At 38.0% G+C, this 11,317-nt stretch overlaps 1 protein-coding gene across 1 annotated transcript; it reads right to left on the bottom strand.

Moving 5' to 3' along the window:
* Positions 1-7,228: 7,228 nt before the first annotated feature.
* LOC137404493 (uncharacterized) lies at positions 7,229-9,035 on the bottom strand. The gene is made up of 3 exons (XM_068090714.1): positions 8,884-9,035; positions 8,349-8,568; positions 7,229-8,088 (listed from the first exon to the last, which is right to left on the bottom strand). The coding sequence occupies exons 1-3, from the start codon at positions 8,971-8,973 to the stop codon at positions 7,817-7,819; spliced, it is 582 nt and encodes a 193-aa protein (XP_067946815.1). The 5' UTR covers positions 8,974-9,035; the 3' UTR covers positions 7,229-7,816.
* Positions 9,036-11,317: the final 2,282 nt, after the last annotated feature.

Below are 11,317 nucleotides of genomic sequence, written 5' to 3'. Positions count from 1 at the left end.
ATCCTAACAAAAGGTTCAGCCACAAAACCATGCATACCTTCATCCATGGGTACTTGGGTTCCTGCCATTGAGAGCGTTATCTGTATAAAGCGATTTCCGAGCGTCTCGATAAGAATTTATGAAAAATTATGTAAACCTGACCTTGACCTTTGGAGATTTGACATCTGTAACGTCGATTTTCATTGGTAAGCTCGCAGAGCTATTTGTTTCTCAGTCGACTAAACATCTCCGACTTGCGTCCATAAAAAGCTAGGTTACGTCACATGTTTATGGGCGGGGCTTGAAGTGTCGTTTTCGACCCCGATATTGAATCGCTGTAAAAAGCCTTCAAAAACAAAAATGACTTTGAAAACTAGTGGACCAATTTTTATTTTGATTACAAAATCGGAATCAGCATGTCTGATTTACATATGAAAAAAACAAAAACACTGATCGTGGCAGTTATGGTTTAAACCATAACTGCCACCATCCTGAGTAGAAGTTTTTCAAATAGCAAATCAACTATGCTGATCACTATGGGCACACTATTTTTCATATTTATTGCCTCAATAAAAAAATTCCAAACAGTTTTGAGATTAATTTGCATTTTGTCCCCAAAACGATGTCATTTAGAACACGTCGCTATTTAGCGGATATCGTTAATTTAGTGGCGTAACCTAGCTTACAATTGGCCAATTAACAACGCTAGCTTATAATAAAATCGCGGTTTTTTGAGCTTTATTTTCTCGGCATCCAGCCCATAAAACATCCAGTAACAATCTACAAGCAGTGTTGCATGTCCTATCTACCTTTTAGGAAAGACTGAGAGTATAATACAGGCTGGAAATAAAAAAAGAATAGGTTTTAAGACACCCGTTTCGATAAAATCATTTCACCGCATTCTCTTATCTGCCGTGTCATTGGTCAACCATTTTTTAAATAGTCCTGGAACACAATTATATCTCGGTAAAGTTTCCATCAAAGGCAGACCTGTGTCTTACGTGATCTGCTGCTTATGCAACCTACGGTAATACAACTGCGCCAAGCAGTGTCAAAGTTTAGCGTAAAAGCAAGTTCCGCTCAACTCGCTACAACCCGCGAACATATTCCATTCTCATCCCTACGCTGCGAGTACTCGGTTGAGAAAATAATAAATAACGCTTCTTCATTGAGAATACATCGTGCATCATCCTAATTGTTGATTACGAGTGGTATATAGTCGACTTTGAGTGATATATTGTTGACTTATAGTGGCGTTTTGTTGATTGAGTGGTGTATTGTTGACTTCGAGTGGTCTATTGTCAACTTACTGTGGTGCATTCTGTATTGTCGACTTGAGAGAGGTGTTTTGCTGACTTGGAGTAGTATATTGTTGATTTGAGAGTGGTATATTGTTAACTTGAGAGTGGTTTATTGTGGAATTTGAGTAGTATATTGCCGATTTAAGAGTGGTGTATTGTGGATTTGAGTAGTATATAGTTGAGTGGTATATTTTGTACTCATCCCGCTACCGGCCTGAGGTAAGCTAAGGTAAGATGAGCAGAAGATGCGCAGCTGCCAACTGTGAAGCTACAGACCATCTGAAGGCGTGGCCTGTGAGTTCTTCTCTTCAAATTCGATGGACTCACTTTGTCTCGACCAAAGTTAAGAACTTCAAATGGACTAGTAACAGTCGTCTGTGCTTTAGGCATTTCTCTACAGACTCATTCACCAACTATAATCAATATCTTACGATGCCTGGTGTCACGTGAGTATATTATTATGAATGATAAAATGTTATCAGAGATAAAAGTTGTTTTCTCTGTACTAAAGATCTTACACCACATCAGAACCAAGAGTTGCATATCTTTGTTCAAACGCATAAGTGTTTTTTATTCCTCAGTGCATAATATTATCATAGTAATTCAACCAATTTAACTGTTCTGGTACTAGGTAGCTAGCAAACCCAAACTGATCGCAATGAGAAAAATCCAGCTGACTAAGCCAGAGCCAAATCTTTTCTGTAGAATTATCATGAATAAAAACCATATAAAAGATCCATGAGTTAATGGAGTCTAGCTGCATCAATAGCAATATTGTCAAGTCAGCAGCCTGCATTAATTAACATGGTCTACATTTCTGTGGTTGTTCACCATCTCATCATATATATATATATAGACAGACTGCTTACAAAATTTAAATGAAATACAATCTTTTGAAAATATTTTAGGCTCACATTCAAGGATGATGCTGTACCAACCATTCAACTTGCATCTGGCACATCAGTACCATCACCAAGAAAGCAACAACCTAGATCGCCTACTAAAAGAGAGAGCAGATTAGAGAAAAGGAGAGCACTTGCTCCCGAGTAGGTCACCTCAACCTGAGTTCAGAAGTATAACAACTGTCTATCTCTGCTGTGTTAATGTTGTTACTTTTTACTGCATGATTATTTTATCCCTCATACCCATGTATGAACCATTCTGTCTATAAACCTTATGTCATGTCTGCATGTGCCCAACTTAGTCAAGACAGCTGCCTCCACTTTGTCAATTTAAGGCTGGTTCACACTATTTCGGCGTGTCACAAACCAACCGCGTTTGCATTAGGAAATACTGCGTGACATATTTTTAAATTTTTGTGAAGAAACCTCTTTTTTCGCATGCGGGAATAAAAAATTAGTCCCGCAGCGACTATCATAAATGATTATGAATAGCTCACGCTATTCACGGCCTTGAATTACCATCGCTGAAATGGTTCACATTTGAAAGGCAGTCGTCGATCTTGGCGAAACATCGGGGAAGTTTTACAGCTGCTAACTTTCCCGACCTGTCCGCGATGATCGTCGATGACATAAATTCACGGTTCACATAATTGACGACCAACGCCAAGATATGGCGATATAGTGTGAACCAGCCTTCAACTAGGGATTTGCATGTTTGCCAGGCTCAAGATAGGATCAGTAACATACAGCATGAATAACTTTGTTTGCAGATGCATGTGTTGAACTCTTTCTATCCATGCAAGCTGAACTCTTTCTATCACAGCAGTGAAGGTAAATTATTATAGTCTGAATCTATAATTATGACTGTTTAATGACTCACTATCACAATCATTACAAAAAATTCATATAGAAGCATCTCAGGGGAAGGGGGGAAATTACACTCATGTGACAAGGTGACATAATACAAAGTTCTCACAAAAGCTTATGCACTTGGTTCATCATTTTCAATCAGTTTTATACATGTCTTTGCATTAGTTTGCATTATAATTTTCAAGGATCCCACTACGACCACGTCTAACCACACGACCACCACCTCCAAAGAGAAAGAAGCAGCCAGACAATCAGTCGGCAGTCGCAGTAAGCACGATGACAGAATCTGTTTTAAGTGTCACCAAGAGCGTTTCAACTTTTGGATTGATCAAGTATCGCTCATCATCAACACAGTATAACAGGTGAGTTAGTAATATTGTAATAATTAAATGTTTGCATTTCATCTTTGGCTATCTTTTGGTTTCACTGACAACATATGTCCGCTGACCTCTCATAAAATGACCTCTGACCAAATGTTGTTTTCAAAAATTTCCAGTAAAGACATTGAAAAAATAGATAGAAGGGGGGCAGCTCAGCATCTCACTGATACCAACAGCTCAGAAAAAAAGTCTGATATTGATACAACGGAAGCAGCACAGCATTGTCATGGTAGCAGTTGCCTAGATGGAAAATCTGGCGGCAATACAACAGAGGTTTGTGGGGTTATCCAAAATAAAAATTTCCAAACAAAGCAAACAAACCAGCCATATACAATCCATATGGCGTTAGTTTGCTTCAACCACACGAAGTTTGTTGCTTTTGTTTTGATGTTATGATCATCAATATGTGATCAGGCTGCCAACCCATGGCCACTCATTGGTAATGCTTTGGTGCCTCATCAAACCCCCATGTGTAAACACTTTCATCTATTACTAGGTTGTAACAGCTAATATGGTAGAACATGTGGACGATGATGCTGTGGGTGATATAGAAGGTAGTGTTCTGAAGAATATAGATTATGGAGGAGACGATTTCCTTGAATACATGGATGAGTTAGAAGATGATCTGCCAGTAGATGATATGGAAGATTCTGATTGGGAGCCAGACAGTGACTACGAGGATGATGATGCAGAAAAGGAAAACTACCAAGTCTATAAACAGGCGTAAGTTCATAATGTATGTGTACTATTGTGCATTTGGTTCACCCTATCATTGGCATCTGTGCCTCGGTTTAGGCGGGATAATTTGAGTGTTTTTCAGCTATGCTACAGATGCATAACCATCAGTTATTACTTTTATAATTACAGACAGAGATCATGGTACAATGAACCAAAATACTTGGTAGATCACAAGCAACTTCTAGAGGCACTCAAGTACTGTAGGAAGTGTGCGTGCCTTACCAACGTGGAGTCTACATACAGAGATGGAGGATACGTCAAAATGACAGCCGTTTGTGATAGCTGCAGACACGTGAGAACATGGGAATCTAGCAGTCGCACCAGTGGACGTGCTGTCATAAACATTTTGATAAGTGCGATGATCTTGTTTACTGGATGCTTGCCAACCAAGTTTCTCCGTGCATTCTCGATGCTTAGTATCATGGCTCCCTCCATGCGATCTTTTTTCAAACACCAACAGCACTACCTTCATGGGGCAAGTCTTTAATCTACCATAATGTTTATGTATGACATTTAGCACTGTTTGGTGTTATTATTTTACCTTAGTCAACCAGAAATAGGTTGACAAAATGAAACGCAAGTATGTCCAATGTCATTCACATCATGGTACAATTGAGTCCTGAATGTATTCACCAATGTTCAAAACTCAAATGAATATTTACAGCAATTACTAGCTTGGTTTCTATCTAAACTCTATGCCTTTTATGTAATAATCCTGTATGTTTCATGTAATACTAGCTGTTTTTCTACACAGGTCATCAGGAATGTCTACAGCCATAACATGACAGCAGTACAACAGGCACTAGGTACAGAGCAGATAGATGTCAGCGAAGATGGAAGATTTGACACCCCAGGACATAGTGCCCTATACAGCACCTACACACTAATGGATGTAAAATCCTCTCTTATAGTGGCATCTCAGTTGGTGAAGGTGAGAACTGTCTCCAGTGAACATTATTATTTTTACTAGATTTGATAAATTGATTAGTCGCCTACTTAAATGTTTAGCAACATATTCAGTGTTTCAATACTTATTGTGTTTGTTTTATAAGAAGACAGCGCCCAATAGTCAATTCAAATTAAACATTCTTACATATACAGGTCACTGAGACAACATCATCACAGGCAATGGAGAAGGAGGGATTGATCAGATGCCGTCGAGAAGTGGAAGATGCTGGTGTTTGTATAGGCAGCCTAACAACTGACCAGCACATCATGATTGCTCCTTACATGAGGAAAGAATGGCCAGAGGTTACCCACTATTTCGATCTATGGCATATTGCAAAGAGTGAGTGTTTAATTTAAAAGTTAAAATGGCCCTGATGTTCTTCACTAGTGGTAGGACTGAAGTATTTTGGTTTGCTTGTAGGTGAGAAGTCATTGCTGCATGCAAAAGTTAAAGATGAGCACAGATTGAAGAGAAAGAATCGGAAATCGGTAAGGTTTACTTTCTTTCGCAGTTGCTTGGTTTCATACTCTTGAAAAGGTGGAGTAGAAATCGAACAACTGCCGAAGTAAGTCAACAGCACGTCGCACGACTACTGAGCAACAGAGAAGCGGCATAAATTTTTTTTTCAAAGTCGTTTTTCTCAAATGTGCTTTTTCAGTGACTCCATATGCTACGTGAGACTATATAAAGAAGAAAGTATGTAATATTGTCATGAGATTTTACTTGTATATTCAGAATTTTGTGTAGAATCAGGTGATAGTAACAGATTTTGGCTAAAATCTGCACCTTCTTTGTTATTGTGTAAATTATAGATCAGTCTTGTAAGATCGATCGGCATAAATTTATTTGTTCAAAAATGAAATTTTGTATTCATTATCAAAATTCTGTTTCTATGGCTGCTAGAACCACATTCTGAGCTTCAATTTGACACCAAGAACAAGCATTTTGGTGTAGCAGCTTATTCACTAAATCGTCAAATGTGAGGCAAGCATTACAGGTTTCAGCTCGTTTCTTGTTTGGAAAGCGGTGCAAGGCCAGATTTGGGCATTTCTCAGGATTGCTTGAACATTCATAGGCACAGCACCCACGGCGACTTGACTTTTTATTGGCCTAAACATTAACAATACATACATGTAGTAGAATGAATATAATTACATTACTTCGAATGAGACAAAAAAAGGCATTTGATCAACCATGCCAAGCTAGATTACAACCCTACCAGCTGAGAGACAAGTATGTAATATATGTTGTTGTAATCAGTCTAGACAATCTTTCTTTTGATAGTCCCTAACATTCATTCACTTCACTTTCAATTCCGAATAATCATAAAAAGGTATGTTCGTTGTTATGAGACCATGATAGGACAAGTAAGTTGAGTTGGTAAGGTAGTTAGTTTGTTACCAGTAGCAACATGCAACGTGAACCAATGATATAGCACACGCGCAAAGGTTAAGTTGATTTAAGTATTTAAAATTTTTATTTTGGGTTCACATACCTGAGGTGTTGTAGTCTTTTCTGATGACATTTTACCGAGAATTTAGTCTTATTGTAACGTTTATGACTTATAAACTAGTAGCACAAGCATGCTTTCACTACTAAACTCATTGCTCAGCGGAAGGCTCTGTTGCCGTGATGCACATCACTGCGACTTGACATCGTGAGAACAACAGCCAATTATAGGCCTCACTTTTGCTCCATTGTAATGATAGCTATTCGCCAATCTAGGATTTACTATATCTATATCTAAACTCTCTTTGCTTATAGCAATCAGCAAGACAGTTGATAGATCAGCAAGATAGTTATTAAAGGTTGATTTGCAATAAAATTCTCATAACAGTTATTTGGTATCAAAAGATTCACCGTGTCTTACTCTGTTGTGTTGTAGGTGCCAAATATGTGGAAATGTGATAAAAAGCTCTTAAAAGCTCAAAAACGAATAGCCGCCGTAGATTGGAATCTCTTTATTTCGATGACGTAGCCATGAAATTTGGTTATTGTCTTGTTACATGATGTTCTCACGTGAATTGAAAGGCCAATAAAAAACTCGATATAAAGCTTATCGTAGTACTAGTTTATGACAAACACTTCGGGTTTTACCGAAGACCCCTTATCAAATATAGATGCTTACTACTTTACGGTTTTGTTTCGGCATTATTCAATCGTCAAGTCGTAATCTGATCATGTGACCCAATACTTCGCAAATAATTTTTGCAGCACTTTGAATATCACAGGTGACCAACGGACTCGTCATGATTATCGGACAATGATATGTACTCCTTCGAGCTAAGGTTAAAAAGTTCAATGATTTTTTATGGTAAGTTATAATATATCAGTGCTAAAAGTGACAGCATTACAATGACGATAAAACAGACTCGTAAGAACAATAGACAGTTTTATTGAATGCGTGAAGTATATCTGTGAAAATATTTCAACGAATAAGGTTGCAAGAAAGTCTAAACAGAAACCATCGCTCAGAACTACATCACATTTGAACCGCTTTGGAAAGGGAATCCAAACTACAGCGATCTGGTGTGGCTACGATTTTCTGTTGGTTTTTGAGCTTTTAAGAGCTTGTAATCACCTTTCCACATATTTTGCACCTACAACAGAGTAAGACATGGTGAATCTTTTGATATCAAATAACTGTAATGTGAATTTTGTTGCAAGTCAACCTTTAATAACTATCTTGCTGATCTATCAACTGTCTTGCTGATTGCTATAGGCAAAGAGAGTATGTTGCCAATCGGCATAAATTTCTTCGTCGTCTGTACTAGGAAACAGTGCTCTGACATAAGCATATATGCAGGCAGGTAGTGGCTTTCTTTCACCTCGTTTCAAACTTGGGTATGCCCAAAATATTAACGACCTGTAAGCGCACAGTCTTTTTTGTTCATTAATTAGTCTGGTAATCTGTTCTTGGGTTAGGTTTGGGCCCACTTGAAGCAATTCAGCATCTGGTCTTTGTGGTACTGTAATGATAGGAACAAAGGTTAAAAACATAGTCCACGCATGCTAGGTTGAGATTATGGGTGATTTTCAACCCATCATGCTGACTGTAGGTAAACTTTTGCAATAAAATATCTACAATATTCTTGTAAGAGGTAGCATTATAGAGCTGCATAATAATTTGCTTGAAAGATTAAAAACATTATAGGATGAGGAAGGGATTTGCTAAACAGCAGACATGTCATGCGACAAATCTCATTATGCAGTGCAAATCAAAACACACCATGGTATGTACAGTAGTTGTGCCACATGTTTCTTAAGGGGGCATACATCATAAGTTCGCCAATGTTGGGGCATGATGTAATGCAGGAAATCTCTGGCCCTCCACTTCTTTGCGTGTCCCATATAGGATGATTCCTGCAGCAGATGTTCATGTCTTCTTTAGGCCAAGCCTGGCATCTCCCACAGCCACACCATTCCTCAACAGGTCTTGGTACATAAACCTGGTAAGGAAGCGAATGTTTTAGTGACAAGAGGTTGAATACAAAGCGGCTTATCTTCACATACATGTACAACTGAGTCTCAAAGTGAAAAATTTGGGGAAGCTAAGTCAAGAATATTAAACTCAATAAATTTATTGACAACACAACATGATGATGAACAAGCCGATATATTCATTTGTATGTATGTATATAATCCAACGAAATCTAATAAAATGAATGATATAACTGCTTTGTACTTTATAACAAATATCGCATTTTTTCATCAATTATTTTCGATAAATTAAAAATAAATGAAATAAAAATAATATTACTCACGTTCACAACCTCGTTATCTTCCATCCTAACAAGAGGTTCAGCCACAAAACCATGCATACCTTCATCCATGGGTACTTGGGTTCCTGCCATTGAGAGCGTTATCTGTATAAAGCGATTTCCGAGCGTCTCGATAAGAATTTATGAAAAATTATGTAAACCTGACCTTGACCTTTGGAGATTTGACATCTGTAACGTCGATTTTCATTGGTAAGCTCGCAGAGCTATTTGTTTCTCAGTCGACTAAACATCTCCGACTTGCGTCCATAAAAAGCTAGGTTACGTCACATGTTTATGGGCGGGGCTTGAAGTGTCGTTTTCGACCCCGATATTGAATCGCTGTAAAAAGCCTTCAAAAACAAAAATGACTTTGAAAACTAGTGGACCAATTTTTATTTTGATTACAAAATCGGAATCAGCATGTCTGATTTACATATGAAAAAAACAAAAACACTGATCGTGGCAGTTATGGTTTAAGGTATGGACTACTCATGCAGTGCTGAAATTTTTACGTAGTGTATATGATTATTTTCTTGTCATACAATTTACCGCTTTTAGAAAATACTTCTGACTCATATAAAGTTGTACTAATGCAATGATGTGTAATGGATTGCGTGCAACTACCTTTAAAGTTGTACCCAGTCCGTTACTACCTGTTGTTATTGACTAGGTTGGCCACTGAGTGTTGTGTTACGTAGTCCGGACAACGGCCCTGTAATATATTGTAGTCCGGTTTTTATGTCCTTAGAGTAGATACCGGCACGTATCAAATTGCCCCCGGATAATAATCCGGTTTAATAAATAAGACTGGTTGCGGATAAAATAGTTGTATTGTATCGTATCGTGTCCAAAAACCAACTGCCCGCTATAAAGTTCGAGCCCCTTTTATATATTAACAATTGCGGGCAAAACCCGGGTAAACTTGCCCGGACACGGACAAGTTAACAAAAGGCCGTGTCGGCTATAGTCCGTGTTCCGGGTAAACAATAATAATATCGTTAGTTCAATCTCAAAATATATACAGAGTTAACATAACTTCATGAGTACAATTTATAATATAATTTAGATACTATTATTAATACACAAACAAACATAAATGGAATAATAAGAATGAAAGTGTTATTGTGTTCATTTAGCTGCGGTATTTATTGGTAGATCGGCGGCTATTGAGTTACATTGTTCATTACACATCCCCCTTCATTAGTGAGATGTGGGATCACTAATTTATTTTTTAATCTTCACGGTATAGTCGCCGAATCTCTGTACGTTTTTGTTGTATTGTCCTTTCTAGTTGATCGCATTCGTCCTCTAACTTATGGGCGAGGGTCAGTCTATGTCGTCGTTTTTCTTTATTTTTGTCGATTTCTATGACGGCGTCTCGCTCCTCGATCCGTATGTGGGGTTGTGTCTTTGTGATATAACGGAGAGGCTGTCGTGACACGTCGTCCGTGATAGTTTTAGAGTTTGTTGTGGAAGTTACTTCCTCCTGGGTAATTTCCTTTTTTCTTTTTGGGATACGCCAGTTGCCCAGACGAGTAAATACACCAGGTAGTGATCGTTTCTTGTCTCTGGTTTGTGCATCTTGTGTGGTATGTTTGTTTGAAACTGGTTGACGTGTGTACATTCTGGGACCTAATCGTGTAGGGGTGCACGGAAGCAATGATATACAGCCCCAAAGGATAGCCGACGGCGCTCATATGGGCGGGGTTTAATTATGAAGCTCTGTTGGGATTAACCCGAACACGGCACCCGAACAAACAAATATGCTGAATAAAGCACCTTGTAAATTTACGAATATTATGAACTATAGTGGTTATTTTACTTATCTGTTAAATTCATTTTGTTGTCAAATAAATATAGTATCCCAATATTGTCACCGTTATGATCAGTCAGTTGCCATTCACAAGCATTCGTGATATTAATAGTCAATCGTAAAATAGCTCAAATTCGGTTTTGCATTTAGATTTTGAGTATGAAAACTACACTGCACAGCTTTGCCTGCTGTCCCATCTTATTGGCAAGGTAAAACAATGTGAAACCGATGAAAGACTTTGTCATTTTATATTAGGGGTGGCAAAATATTAATCAAAAACTAGAAAAATAATGCCGTTGTTCGGGTAATTATATTCAACTTTAGTCATATACTACGACCTTTACTAATTTTAAAATTACTAAAAGTAGGTAATTTGAAATGTTTTATTTTGATTAGATACATTATTTTGGTTAGGTATTACCCCTACATTGCAGAAATTCAATGTTTGCTATTGTGACCCGCGGGGTCTACTGGCTGAATAAGCTAATGAAACGATAACAGCGATTCGTGTTTTCTAAAACCTAACAAGGCAACGCGACCGCCCCGCGAGAGTTGTGTTTGCTTTGAAACCCAGACTAGCACAATCCTAATAGAGCTCCATCATTAAACCACGCCCATATGATA

The sequence above is a fragment of the Watersipora subatra genome, chromosome 9, assembly GCF_963576615.1.
Source record: "Watersipora subatra chromosome 9, tzWatSuba1.1, whole genome shotgun sequence".
In the NCBI taxonomy this organism is placed as follows: domain Eukaryota; kingdom Metazoa; phylum Bryozoa; class Gymnolaemata; order Cheilostomatida; family Watersiporidae; genus Watersipora; species Watersipora subatra.
This window is presented reverse-complemented; position numbering and strand designations above follow the sequence as displayed.

Bases quoted from the DNA above. Each gene is read 5' to 3' on its own strand.
- LOC137404493 (XM_068090714.1), bottom strand. From the start codon at position 8,973: ATGGCAGGAACCCAAGTACCCATGGATGAAGGTATGCATGGTTTTGTG. The intron at 8,569-8,883 runs GTGAGTAATATT...CTTCCTTACCAG, and splicing joins AAGATAACGAGGTTGTGAAC to GTTTATGTACCAAGACCTGT. The intron at 8,089-8,348 runs GTGTGTTTTGAT...CTATCATTACAG, and splicing joins CAACTACTGTACATACCATG to TACCACAAAGACCAGATGCT.